Source organism: Lissotriton vulgaris, chromosome 8, assembly GCF_964263255.1.
Source record: "Lissotriton vulgaris chromosome 8, aLisVul1.2, whole genome shotgun sequence".
NCBI lineage: Eukaryota > Metazoa > Chordata > Amphibia > Caudata > Salamandridae > Lissotriton > Lissotriton vulgaris.
In genome coordinates, this window is record NC_141696.1 from 226,909,446 (window position 1) to 226,924,692 (window position 15,247).

At 45.0% G+C, this 15,247-nt stretch overlaps 2 protein-coding genes across 2 annotated transcripts in view; both read left to right on the forward strand.

Moving 5' to 3' along the window:
- The window catches only part of SCAF4 (SR-related CTD associated factor 4), a 915,362-nt gene that overhangs the window by 206,634 nt on the left and 693,481 nt on the right, over positions 1 to 15,247 (forward strand). The window lies entirely within an intron of this gene.
- Positions 6,518 to 9,111, forward strand: LOC147696906 (uncharacterized). Its single transcript, XM_086933256.1, has 2 exons — positions 6,518 to 8,778; positions 8,869 to 9,111. The coding sequence occupies exon 1, from the start codon at positions 6,576 to 6,578 to the stop codon at positions 8,745 to 8,747; it is 2,172 nt and encodes a 723-aa protein (XP_086789382.1). The 5' UTR covers positions 6,518 to 6,575; the 3' UTR covers positions 8,748 to 8,778; positions 8,869 to 9,111.

The window sequence follows — 15,247 nt, forward strand, 5'->3', positions numbered from 1 at the left end:
GAACAGCCGTCCCTCTGCGAAGACATCCAGCAGATTCCAGCTGCCCGCGGACGCTGTCCCCCCTCCTTCCTCGACGCGCTGAAGAGAAGCCGCTGCCTTTCTCGTGCAGAGAAATCCAGTCCCGGCGCTTCCGGTTTACCCTCGCGGGTGACTGGGATATCGAGAGAGACCCCTGAAGGAGATACCAATCCTCCATCATTCTATTCAGAGGTATGGTGTTGACTAAACCCTTAGACGAGAATTCTTGAAACAAACCTTGGCAAAACCAACTTAACTTAAAGCTACTTACTTACTCCCCTTCCACGTGTTAGGCTTAGGTCAGGCACACTGGGGTAGGCTTAGTTAGAAGCACCAGTTGAGTATTTTAGCCTAATGTATATATGACTGTATATATGTTTTATTACTTTTAAACCATTGTATGGCTAAGAAACCATATCAATGCTTTTACAGTTCTATTTCGCAATACTTATCTTACTGTACGTACTTTTTATAATAACAATTATTGCAATTGTGGCAATACATTTCTCTTGTACGAGAAGAAAGACTGTTCAATAAATGTTAACCCTTTATTGACAAACGCCCGTCTCTCTATTCTCTACATCTCGTGAAAGTAAACTGCACTAGACTGACTGAGTGAAATACATGTCTATTGTTTCACACGACCCTAGAGATTGACTCTTGATCTGAGGAGCAAAGTTGTCATGTTGCACGGTTGTTGGAAAACTGAATCCCTTCTTGTCTGTGCCAGGGAAGCTGATCACTTCCTATGCAGAGAAGAAAGTTTCCAGTGACCTCTGAGCTAGTTGGTAACACACCAAATTAAGTTTAGCATAGTCAGTGGAGGCCTGGAATATCCGCAGTTCCACGTCGATACTACTGTTTATGTTATTCCAATGCACAGGGCCTAGTGGGAAACTAGGAACTACACTACATGGCGCCCAAACGTTTGGTAAGGCGATAAACTAACGCAAGACAGTAGAGTAACTCAGTCGTGCATATTTCACACAGACCCCTTTCTCCCGTAAATACTCCAATAGACGTCTGGAGTGGGTGAAAGGTTAAAATCCGCCCTACCTTAGTAGGAAGAGATTCCTATGCTAAGCTCTGGTTTATTCAACGTTGAAGGATACAGTGTTCCAAAATATTGTGCACCTAATCTTTGTCTCCTTGGAGACCTACTCTGCAAACCTTGCATTTTAACAATGCCAGGAGAAAACAACGGAACCTCTGGGGCCGCATTAGATGCGACTCAGCAAGGTCCCGAATACACAGACCCGGATGCTATAATCATCCCGGTCAACTTAAGAAGATCTATAACGTTAAAACTTATAGAAAACGGACTGACACCTCAAGGTGGTACAGTAATTTTCGTGATAGAGGCTCACGAGTATCGGCAGACAGAGGTATTCTATTCATGGATAAACTTTCCAGCGGCAAACGCTACAACACAAGAGTTTCACTATTACAAAATAGAGAAACCTCCGGAAGAGTACGCTCCTTTCGAGGAGATTGAAATTCCACTTACATTTCAAGAGCACCTGCTCTGGTTTAATGGCGCCCTAAAACACAATGATCACATAACTAGGCTCGGTCCTCTAGGTAGACCAGGAGCAACGTGGCCGGTTCTAGCCAGCTACACACCACATCCTGACATTGTAAGAATGTCAAGAGAAGAGCTGTTAGTACAGCTAAACACATTAATAAAAATACATAGGCAATTAGTCCAATATGTAATGCGGACTGCTACAGTCCAGCCAGCTGTTAATGTACCACAGCTGACCCCTCATCAGGGGAACACTAATAAAATTACACCACAGAACATACAGTCATGTCTTGGTAAAACACCTGTAAAACGGGAACAAATTCCTTTCTGGTTAGCACAGAAAATCACTCAAATAGAGGCAGTATTTCCTGATACTACCCCTATCGAGAAACACAGAATCTTGACCATCTGCCTTCCTATGGGAATCGCACCACACGTGGAGGACTGTGACACTTGGGGTACAGTCTTTGCTTCCATTTATACAAAAACACACGGTGTTCCGTCTATGGCGGTAATACCAGAAGTGCTAAAACAGATTCAAAATGAATTCGGTCCAGAGCCCGCTTTAAATCTAGGTATGAAATTACTGAAAGACTTCAAGCAGGTCTCGGCTATATTATTAGCCAACATAAAAGGAGAAGCAGCATCTGTGGCGATTCGCCAGAAGTTAAGGGAAACAGATATAAAAGATCCTGTTGAGCTTGCAAAAATCATAGAAAAATGCTATGAAGAATTAGGTAGAGACAGCTTGGGTGGGAAACCAGTAAAACCCCAACTGCTCGAAAGTCCTGAAAAATTATTTATTAAAAATAATTTAAACACTCCTAAAAAGAGCTGGGATGGAAATAAACAATCCACTCCCAAGGAAAAAGTTTTCCAGTCCAGAGGAAGGTCTCCTCGACGGAGGGAAAGAACTCCGACTCAAGAACGCCAGTCTCCCCAGAGGGAGCCCTCTGAGAAAAGATATAACCTTAGAAATAGGGATAATCTGAAAAAACCTGATAGATATCAAAGTATTGATACACGTCCCTCTCGATCTCTTCCACAGAATTCGGAAAGAAGAGGACGGTCAGACCCAGGAGAGCACACCAAGTCCAAAGATAAGGAACCTGCTCAGAGTAAAAAATCTCAATTTCCTAAAAAGAAGGTAGCCAGTATTAGAGTAATCAACCATGCCGAGAATACTGAGGACACAGTTGAAAAACGGGGAGTGGGCATTGACAATGTTGGACAGTGCAGCAGAAATCAGTATAGCACGCAAGATCTTGATGAGTCATCTGGAGACAGTGGACACGAATGAATACATTCAGGTTGAAACTGCCGACACCAGACTTAGCGAGCCCCATAAAATATACGAAATAACATTGCGTATGGAGGGTGATAAGACTAGGAAAATTAAGGGTCTATTTTGGGATAAGCTCTCAAAAGGCTATGATATTCTGTTAGCTGAAAAAGATTGGCCCCCAGAGTTTGTCAGGGAGTGCCCTTGTGGCGAAGAAGTGATTATGCCTGCCTTCTCGAATCACATACCGATTCACAAAAAATATACATATGCACGGAAATGGGCAGTAGCACAGGCACCTGCATTGTATAAAAATCATGTAGGATGGGATGAGGATTCACTTCCTCACAAAATCCAACTAAAAAGTGAACCAACTGCCCAACGGCAGTATCCCATAAAGCAAGAAGCTAAAAAACAGGTCAGGGAGATCTTAGATCAACTTGAATACCAGGGGGTGATTGAAACATGCACCTCTCAAATGAACAATCCTTTGTTTCCTGTCTCCAAGCCAGACAATTCATATCGTCTAGTTTTGGACTACAGACATCTTAATACATGTTGCAAAACTTTTGCAGTACAAAACTCGCATAGTGCAGCCCTAATGAATAACATAGTTAGGAAAAAATATAAAACGACATTAGACATATCTAATGGTTTCTTTTGTCAAAACATTGCACCAGAAAGCAGATATTTGACCGCTTTCTCCGCATTTGCGTTGCAGAAAAAATTCTGTCGACTCCCACAGGGGTTCAAGAACAGCCCAGGACTATTCTCAGCTAGGGTAACAGAGTTACTACAAATCTATGATGATGAAGCATTATCTTACGTAGATGATATTTATCTCACAGACGACGACTTGGATACTCATTTGAAAAGAGTGAACACCATTATACTTGGGTTCGCAGCAGAGGGTTACAATTTCAATTAAATCTCACTTGTACACACAAGCAGAAAAAACATTCAGTCACACAGAAAGAACTGTGAACGCAGTGCAAATCGCATTAGCAAATGAACGAGAACTAGCACACGGCAAAAGGATTAACATCCTCACAGCGGAATCCGCCTTCGAAGCGCTATTCAGCCCAGTAAACCTGCCTACAGTGTCACTGGATCCGAAATGGATACAGTGCATAGATTCTCTAGGAGCGGAAGACGTGAAATACTATTTCGCCCCACAATACGAAGAACTGAATGTTTTGCAGCGTGAATCTTTCTGGATTCACTATGCTGTGCATTATTCCGCGATCTGGTGGTTGGGTCCGGATTTGTAGTCTTTTTTCTCTTTTTTTTTTTGTAGCCCAGGTGGGCGTCGACGTCCCACCATTTGGTGCACCTTCGTGACGTCGGCACGCTTCCTGCGGAAGCTCCCACCCTTGGGCGCCATCTTCAGATTCTTTTTTCCGCCGTTGGGTCTGGATCGTCGCATGAAGCTCCAGAGAAGTTTCACGAGAAAGAAGGAAATACACAAGTCTTTGGAAGAAAAAGGACCGAGGAAGGTCGGAGAAGAAGACCTCCGAGAACAAGAACGGAGAAGGAGGAAGAAAACATCGAAGTTTTCGACAGCCACGGAGAAGGAGCGGGCAGGGGACCCCCTGACCGAGCACATGGACAACACTCCATTCAAGTTCTGCCGTAATTGCCACCACAAGTACGCGCAGAAGGACCAGCATCCAGTCTGCAACCTCTGCCTGCCGGTCGACCACTCCAGCGAGGATTGCAACGCCTGTTCGGTCTTCACGCCGAAGACTTTGAGAGTTCGAGAGAGACAGAGGGTGGCCCATCAGACGATGCAGGGAAAAGGGACCACGCCGACGCTTTACGACCTGGGCGCCTCCTCCGAGGAAGAGGACAACATCGCCGAGGGACCAGATGACTTCACGGTCGTAGAGACCGATGTGAGACCTTCAAAAAAGGTAGGAGAGTCTACGACCCCGAAAACCCAGACAGGGCCTAGAAAGCCTGAGGGAGAATCCCGAAAAACAGAGGCTAAGTCCTCGAAAGGAGCACCGGCGACGAAATTTTCGACGTCCGAAGTTGCATCCTCCGAAAAGCCCAGCGGATCCTTCGAAAAGGACTCCCAGATGGCGAAGACCAGCGAAAAGCATAGGTCGTCGAAGCAGGCCCTCGAGAAGGGACCCGCGAGCGAGAAGACGCTCAAAATGGCCTCCACGTCGAAGCCGCCGTCGAAGAGACCAGCCGAGAAGTTCGACGCCGAGCAGGCGGCACAGATGGAGAAAAAGAGAAAAAGGCTCGAGGCCGAAATGGAGAGTATGCTCCAGAGGAAGAGAGACTTCGACGAAAAAATGAAGAACTACTCGATTCCCTCGAAGACCGATGAGCCAGTTGCTGAAACACATGCCTGAGGAGTACAGGCAGAGGGCAGCCCACCTCGTCGAGGGGGGAAAGGACATAGCAAACGCATGCCTGAAGACGGCCCTAGACGGGGCAGAAACATCAAGCAGACTGATGGCCATAGGTATCACTGAGAGAAGGCAGGCCTGGCTCAGAATATCGGGGTTCAAGGCAGAAGTACAGAACAACATCCTGGACACCCCCTTCAATGGGGAGACGCTGTTCGGAACAGCGGTGGATGACAAACTGGCCCAGCTGAAGAAAGACAATGAGACAGCCAAATCAATGGGAGCCCTACAATTCAGGGGGATGCGGAGAGGCACCCCCACGAGGAGACCAAATGGTAGAGGTGGAAACCAGCAATCACATTCGCATCACTCGCACCACCATGGTCAACAAGGGGACAACCAATGGCAACAGGGCCAACAAAGACAGAATTGGAGCTCCCAGAATAGGGGCCAGTCCTTTCGAGGGAGAGGAAACGGACGTGGCCAAAGACGGAGAGGTGGTGATCAACCCCCCCAGAAATGACTCCAAGAAGAGGGAGGCGCTCACCCACCCAAAGCCTCCGGGGGGAGAGCACCGGCAACTAAGGAGAGGCTCACACGGACACGGCTCAAGAGAACACACAACACCAGTAGGGGGAAGATTGAGATTTTTCCTACACGAGTGGAGAAAAATAACCACAGACAAGTGGATACTAAACATTATACAACACGGATACTGCATAGAGTAGGAAAGATACCCACCAAGCAGGAGGCCAAAGAGAAGGGGTCACAAGGGCAGAGAACTGCGCCTGCTCCAGGAGGAAGCTCAAGAACTGCTCCTCAAAGAGGCCATAGAGCCTGTCCCGCAAAGAGAACGGAACAAGGGAGTGTACTCAAACTACTTCCTAGTACCAAAGGCGGACGAAAGCCTAAGACCCATCTTGGACCTACGCTTCCTGAACACCTACGTAAAAACGCAAAAGTTCAAGATGACTTCCCTGCTAGAGGTCATCCCGCAAATAAGGCCCGGGGACTACTTGTCAACAATAGACCTAAAGGACGCATACCTGCACATCCCCATGAACAGGAAACACAAACACTTGTTAAGGTTCAAGGTGAACAAAGACCACTATCAGTTCACGACCCTGGCTTTCGGGCTCAAGTCAGCACCAAGGGTTTTTACCAAATGCCTCGCGGCGGTGGCCGCACACCTGCAAAGGGAAGGTATACACGTGTACCCCTACCTCGACGACTGGCTCGTGAAAGCAAGCTCTTACACGAGATGCAAAGCCCACGCAGAACAGGTCACAAGAACTCTCACGAACCTGGGCTTCTCCATCCACTGGAGGAAGTGCTCCATGGACCCAGAACAAGTAAAAATCTTCCTGGGAGCCCTGATCAACACTGTCGAATGCAGAGTGACACCCAGCGAGAAGAGAACACTCAGCCTGCTGAGGGAGAAACGTCACTACCAGAAGGGGCAAGTTCTGACAGTGAGGACGGTGAGCAAGATCTTGGGGATGATGGCGTCATGCATCCACCTGGTCCCCAATGTTCGCCTAAAGATGAGACCACTACAGGAGTGGCTGCAACAACAATGGTCACAAGCAGAAGGAAGTTGGGAAGATCTAGTGGTTGTTACGCACAATGTGCAGGAGGAGATGTCATGGTGGACGAAGGAGAATATAACGATGGGGAAGCCTCTAACGCCACCGGACCCAACTGTGACCATCACCACAGACGCATCCCAGAAAGGATGGGGAGCACACATGAACACGCTCAGAGTCAGGGGTCTGTGGAACCAAGGAGATGCGGTCAAGCACATCAACTACCTGGAACTGAAAACAGTGTTGCTGGCCCTCAAGGCCTTCCAAAAGCACCTTTACAACAAAAAGGTACTGATACAGACAGACAACACCACGACGATGTTTTACATCAACAAGCAAGGAGGGACTCAGTCATTCCCTCTGTCGAGCTTGGCTCAAGAAATATGGAGATGGGCGATCCCACTCAGGATAGACCTGCTGGCCATACACCTGCCAGGGAAGGACAATGTGGAAGCGGATTGGCTCAGCAGGCAAGCATCAGTGTCCCACGAATGGGAACTGAACAACCAGGAGACAGAGAACCTGTTCAGGAGGTGGGGCACACCAACAATAGACCTGTTTGCAACACGCCGGAATGCAAAATGCCAACACTTTGCATCGAGGGAACAGGAACCAATGTCCCATGGGAATGCCCTATGGATAAGCTGGTCAAAGAAATTTGCCTACGCTTTTCCACCGACGCCACTGATCCCCAGAGTCCTGAACAAGTGCAGGTCGAGCAACATGACTCTCATCCTGGTGGCTCCCCAATGGGCGAGGCAGACTTGGTACTCCCAGATTATGGAGATGGCGCAGGGCAGAGCACACAAGTTCCCAAAGAGAAGAGACCTTCTCTCCATGGAAGGGGGACAAGTTCTACACCCAGAGCCAGAAAGCCTCTGCCTGTCAGCGTGGCTCCTGAGGACTTAGAGTTTGCTCATCTAAAACTGCCAGAGAGCACACTTCGGGTGCTGAGGGAAGCAAGGAGACCCAGTACACGGAGGTGCTATGGGGAGAAATGGAAGAGGTTCACGCAGTGGTGCCATAAGAAAAACCTGGAGAAAAAACTGACTAGAGAGTCTACAGTACTCAGATACCTCACGCACCTGATCAAAGCCAAACTAAGCTCGTCCTCACTGAGGGTTCACCTGGCAGCGATTGTGGCATACACAAGGGGAGAAACGGGGAGAAGTTTCTTCACTTCCAGAGTAGTGAAAAGGTTCTTGGAAGGAGCAAAGAGAATAGCGCCACCAAAGAGGATGCCGCCGCCGGCATGGAACTTGAACGTGGTACTGACGGAACTCATGAAGCCGCCGTTTGAACCCATCCATAAAGCGCCACTACAAATACTAACAATGAAGACCGCTTTTCTGGTAGCAATAACATCGCTACGCAGAGTGAGCGAACTACAAGCCTTAACGCTGCAAGAACCGTACATACAAATACACAGTGACAGGGTCGTGATGAGGACAGACCCGCATTTCATGCCCAAGGTGGTATCTAAATTCCACATGAACCAAAGTATCCAGATCCCTAGCTTCTTCCAGAAGCCCACATCAAATGCGGAGAGGGCGCTCCACACTCTGGATGCAAGGCGGGCAGTAATGCACTATATAGAAAGGACGAAAGAACACAGGAAGACAAAACAATTCTTTGTGTCCTTCGCAAAGAGTCTCCTAGGTAGACCAGTGACTAAGAACACCATAGCGAGATGGATTGCAAAAACAATACAGCTCTGCCACATGCAGGCAGGCGAGGAGCTCACGGAGGGGCCACGAGCCCACTCAACCAGGAAGAAAGGGGCAACAATCGCCTTCCTGGCAAACACGCCCATCCAAGACATATGCCTGGCGGCAACATGGGCTTCAGTGCACACTTTCACTAAACACTATTGCGTAGATGTGCAGATGAACAAGGAAGCACAAGTGGGCCAAAGAGTGCTTCAACATATTTTTAACAACCAACGCTCATCTTCCACCCAGCCGCCACATGAGTGACAAAACCGCTACGAAATCAATGCACAGCATAGTGAATCCAGAAAGATTCACGCTGCAAAACGAATAGTTTCTTACCTGTCGGTGTAGTTTTGCAGCTTGAAGATCTTTCTGGATTCACTAGCGAACCCACCCACCTCCGCCAGAAAGATGAGGCTGGAGAAGGTGGAAGGACTTACAGTAAGATGGGAACGCTTAACAAAACAAATATACGTCAAGAAGTTTACGTTGAAGGAAAGTTTTAATACACATAGCCATGGATTCACCACAAAAGAGGAAAGAAAAAAGAATCCGAAGATGGCGCCCAAGGGTGGGAGCTTCCGCAGGAAGCGTGCCGACGTCACGAAGGTGCACCAAATGGTGGGACGTCGACGCCCACCTGGGCTACAAAAAAAAAAAAAAAAAGAGAAAAAAGACTACAAAGACTACAAATCCGGACCCAACCACCAGATCGCGGAATAATGCACAGCATAGTGAATCCAGAAAGATCTTCAAGCTGCAAAACTACACCGACAGGTAAGAAACTATTCGATTTAGAGTATGAAGAAGAATATCCTCTGCCAATCGAAATTCTGCCTCTCCCACAATATGCCTGCATAATCTATACAGATAGCTCTGTACAGCATTTCAACGTAGAGAGAAAATCCTACGATACAGCATGTGCGATCATTAAATGTCGTTGGCTGTGCGGTAAATTCAGACCGAAAGTAACAAAAACTGAATCTGTAAGAAACTGTTCGGTTCAGAGAACTGAAATCAGATCTTTAAAGATGGCGCTTGAAAATGCAGAACGCGAATTCCCGACACTTCTAGTGTGCGATTCTCATTTTTGCGTCAACTCTTACAACAATAAACTGCAGAGTTGGATCAAGAACGACTACAAAGATGACACAGGTGCCACAATAAAGCATAAATTGCTCTGGAACGAGGTAGCTCTTTTAAGTAAAGAACTACAAAAGACTCACGTGATTCACGCACAGAGTCTTCAACGTGATGGCGTTCACGTTGCAGGGAATTCATTGGCTAATACAGCCACCGCGGAAGCAACTAAACCGGCTTCCGTAGCCACAAAAAAGCGTACAGATAAATACATAGATGGGGAAACCATGCTGGCAGTAAAAACGACCGTAAAAGGCGACTGTGCAGCACTACCCGTGAATTATCCACTAAATTATGCATACATAATCGATGCAAACTCCGTTCCTTTTGCTCGAATCCCTGGAGTGGGGGATAGAGTAATTCCAAACAGGAGCAGGAGGGGCTTCCTCTTACTGGAAGCACACATGGGGTTGGGTCTGAGACACCAAACAATCAAAGCCTCTCTGAAAGAATTACAATCAGAGTACTGGTGGCCAGGAATGAGTATAGACATTCAATGTTTTGCTCAAAATTGTGAAGACTGCAACAGAGATCACAGTAATGAACAGGCCAGTGTAGTTTCAGGATCCCTGCTAGACAGCATAAGGCGGTCTATCTGCGCAATGAAAGAAGAGAAGCGCGGCCCAGTGTACACCATTAAGACGAAAAGCACTTAAAAAATTAGGCCTCCAGCGCTCGGCTGACGCTAGAACGGTTATAAAAGATTTGCGAGTCTTTATCGGCACATACGCAATTACCACGTTCCATTCTGACCAGGGTCCTGCTTTCAGCTCTCGAGCCTATAAGGAGGCCATGGCTAGCATGGGAATTGGGTTGCGGTATTCTTGTCCGTCATACCCCGGAAGGGAATAGTGTGGTAGAAAGAAAAAACCGAGACATAAAGCAATCTATAACAGCGAAGGTATTAGGTTCAGGCGCTGGGTGGGTCAAACATTTAATAAGTGTCCAGACTAGTCTTAACAACATGCCAAGAAATTCTCTAAAAGGTTTCAGCCCATACGAACTATTGTTCGGAATTAGAATGCGAGTTCAGGACCTCGATAGTCAGATGTCAGTGGTACAAGAAGAAACAAAGCACTTTGATGTAAAGGATCGTTTGGCTGTTTTACAGGAACTGAATGAAACAAGAAAATCATTAAGCAACATAAAGTTAAAACAACCGCCACGTACCACTGACGAGGCACCACCCGCAACAGCCCCAGCAAGGCCTGTCTGGATTCCAAAGATTAGGGATCTAGTCAGAGAAAAGATTGCGGTTAAGAAGCAATTTGGGCCTTCTTACAGAAAAGCAGTACCTGTCTTGGCAGTCACCGGAACAAGATCAGTTGTGCTACCGCCCCTTGCTGGTAAAAAGGAGAACAGAGTTGTGTATCGATCTGGTAAAACCACAAGCATGTGGCCTATAATCAACAGTAGGCCCAGTGGACTCCCAAGAAACAACAGAATACCCAAACTTGCAACAATCCAAGAGGTTCAAACTGAAAGACTAATCACATTCGATCAGCCTGCAGTGCACAATGAAGGACTATGCAATAATGCCATGGAACTCGTGCCTCTTGAAACACAGATTGAAACAGTTTGTCAAGAAACAACACCAGTCTACAATGATGTGGCATCAGAAAGTGCTACCGAGAGACAGATTGAAAGAACAATCCCATCAATTGACAGAACTGCCTCTGGTTATTTCAACAACTTCGACAACTTCTCTGAAGATCAAAACGACCCCGAAGTGATGCCAGAAACAAAAAAGTATTCTAAAGAAAATTCAACAGGACTCCTTCAACAAATCAAAGAACTATATCTGGATTCACCGTTGATTGAGCATTGGATTATTTCAGGGGTATTCATACTCCTACTATGCCTGATTTTAGTTTTAATTTTAGGAAAGTTCATTACAATTGAATGGACACAGCAAGTCAGAACATCAACATAGTCCTGAAACCACACAGATCATCCCACGTGAAGAAAAGAGAACTGTCAACAGTAAATGTCACAGCAATTCCAATACCTGGTGGGGTAGTATGGGAGGAAACAGACTATGAGATATATGGTCCGGTCGAAATCCTGAAGTATCCTCATCAACTAAAGGTTTCCTTAAGTGACTTTGTGACACCAAGTACATTCTCTGATGATTGGGACTTTAACAGTATTAATGACATGATGTCTGATTTAGTAATGTCCGCTAGATTCACAGATCATGATTATTTACAAGGTTCATCTAGTTATGAGCAATTGTTCTGTTACACCCACTATGGGGATCATTACTTGCATAAATCTGCACAGCCTAGAAATGTTTTTATGTATAACCAATGGTAACATTGTTCTACACCACCTAAAAGCAGTTCTAAAGCATTTTTTGAGAAATTAAAATACTTCTCAGGGTTTAACACCAGTGATGCAGAAACGTTTTATTATAAACTGTTAGATAAAACAGGAATGAAAACAATGCTGACAAATTCTAAATTGATATATTCAGAAGCATTTTATGACAAAATGATGACATTTGGTTTTGATTATTGGAAAAATAATATTGAAACGAAAACAATTTGGGGTACAAAAGATTGGCAGGTGCAAGGCATAGAAGCACTATTTAGAACCTGCATGATACCAGAACAAATGTTATTTTTAAATGACACAATACACCAAACATCTTGTCTTGGCCTAGCTAAGAACAAAGACCTTAAAACACCGTCTATACCAAAGCCAATACCTGAAAATGCAACCGCAGATATTGAGTTAGACGTATCACAAATTTTACATTTCAACAGAACACATCCTGATTGGAAAAAGTGGTTAATCTGGCCTACTGACACAAACAGCTGTCAAGATAGATTCCTGAATAAAACACAGGGGTGAAAAATGACCAGATTAGACTCGAGATACTCCCAGAGACAACATCCAGGGATTATAACAACATACAGTGTAGGGAAGCTCTGCCTTGAATGGCTAACAACATCCACACTGGCTGAAATTAAGCAACACTTGTCTTTACTAAAAGATGGTGCTGATTTGCGCGATTTCATTCTTGGACCACGCAAACAGCGTCAAAAGCGTTTCATAGCGACCAGTATCTATGCTGCTTACAACGAGGCTTGGAAAGTAAAGCAAATTGAAACTGCTGAAAAAATACGAGAAATTGATCGTATTAATTTGGAGAAATCACTTTCTGTAGTAGACAATGGGTTAATGACTCTGTCTTCCAGAATATATTCGTTGGACAATATTGTATCCTCTGCCTTTGATGTGATAGACAGAGATTTGCTAATGTTACAACATGGCCAGTCTCAATTGCGTTCTATTATAAAATTAGGCTGGACGCTGCAAAATCTTCGTTCAGGCTATGTGCCTTGGCGTTTAATCAACACAACGTCATTATTTTCCAGTTTTAACCTTACTGATAAACAGATCCGTTTGGCACAGAAAGGAGCAGACTATACAATCCTGAGCATCGAAAAACTCGAGAGATTACCATTGACAATGTCAGAGAGTCCTGTCATTGAATGGATAATACACGGAATTATCACAATTCCGATAACAACTTTCCGATTTAAAAAGTGCCTTGAGTACATACCTGCTGGCCAATATGAACAATTGGGTAAAGGATATGTAAAATCTATATGGAAATTACCATACACTCATTCTTGCTATAGTGACAGCGACAAAAATGTATTTCTTAGTGGTGACAACTGTAAACATTCACTAAGCGGTATACTTTTGTGTCAGGGTATTAATTTACACGGAGCATGTGATGGATATTCAAACAACCTTTCATGCCACCAGCTAGTCACACCTGCAACTCAGATAGAGCCCTTCTTTATGCAACTCGCGAACGGGAGTTACATTCTTAGAACGGATCACAGATGTTGTGGCCTCGTGCCAGGGAAAAGTTATCTAGTAGAAGTAACATCCATGGTCAAATGCTGTATGCAAGCATTGTTTCCGAGTGGGCCTGCAGACATAGTGACTCCCATCTGGCCTCGTCTGAATCTCTATTCTATACGAATTGATACATTAAGCAAAATGAAATCTGTACTTTTACAGACAACAGTGCCTATAACGTCATCTAAAGAGACGTATGATCTTCTAGTTGCAAGGACAGCTACTGAGGTTCATGACCTTTTATCAACAAATTGCCCCGTGCATTTCGTACAAATGCTAAGCCAACTCCTTAACATGTCTAGTGCCACAAGCATCCCAGGCATATTCAAGACAGTCTTTACGGGACTGCTAACGCCTTTTCAAGCAATTTTGGGAAAATTTCCTAATTTTGTGCACTCTGTTTTTGGCGGCATACCATTATTTTTGGGACTTGTAGCAGGGATTCTATTTTTGACCCTCCTGCTTCGTTATGGCAAGCCGCGACTCAGACATAGCTCCCATGGGAATGGAAGAGACAATCCTAGCAATGCACTACCGGGACAGGATAACTAACGTCCTTGGATTGGCCAGGCTGAGAGATCTAAACATGACCTGGTTCCTTTCATTCAGACCGATATGGCAAAATTGCATTTTACCTGTGCTACGATGTATGCTTTGCGGCGATGAATGCGTGTTGGACATCTGTCTTTCACTTCCATCAGCAGTACCAATGGACGTCGATACTTTGCTCAGTCCAATAACGGCTCACGCATTGTGTTGTCCCCAGCGGCTACCAATCCTGATGACTGCATTCGTGGAGACTCCTGTGCTACAACCAAGTGGTAACAGTGGAGCGAGTGACAAAAGCAACATCATCCAGGTACAACGTTCTGTGAGCATTGCTGGTCCCGACTATGATGACAGCAATCTTTCTCCCACCTGCCAAGTTAATGCGCTATCTAATTTGGTTGAACTATCACCTGAATTTGTAGACCAATTCTTTGAGAGCCTGTCTGATACGATGTTCTCACCCGTACAGAAACAATAACTTTTAGAAGCTTTCCGACACACAGCGTTCCCATGAACTCTGAATTCGGCCTTCAGTTTTGATCAACAATAACTGCCAAGAGCTTTGGAAATCTATTTTTTGAATTGGACAATTTTTCTAACATTGACCCTTTTTTTGGCACAAACAATTCTTTGCTTAACATAAAAACTATTCTTAGAGAACAGAAGCTTCACACTTCTATTTCTAAACACATCTAGAGACATAACAACATTACACCAGCCTCTAGCACACATGTTATTACAATGCATTTTTATGTGATGATTTATCTCGCATTTCTTCTGTCAGAGATACTTCATGTGTAATTCTTTTTGCATAATCGTTCATTGATTTCATATTTAATAATTATTTGAATGCTTTTAAAAAACGTACAGTACCTAAATTTCATGTATTACAAGTACGCCTATTTCGAATGCATTTATGTATTTTGGGGTGGGCAATGTTACACATGCATCTAATTGCTTTAGTTTTAGTAATTTTGATGGACATTACCCGTGGAGTGGGTGTTGCGTGTTTATCTAGGTTCCTGATCGATACTGTGACCTTATGCCCCTATTCGGCTATAAATCCATTTATTCCCTATATTGGCATAACCGTTCAAGTGCGATTTTCTGAAAAGTCATCTCTGGCCTCACACGAACAGAGCCACATTCCAGCATAGTTCTCTCTGCCACTTCCTTTGCGACCAATTAGTGCAATG

Bases quoted from the DNA above. Each gene is read 5' to 3' on its own strand.
- LOC147696906 (XM_086933256.1), top strand. From the start codon at position 6,576: ATGCAGAGTGACACCCAGCGAGAAGAGAACACTCAGCCTGCTGAGGGA.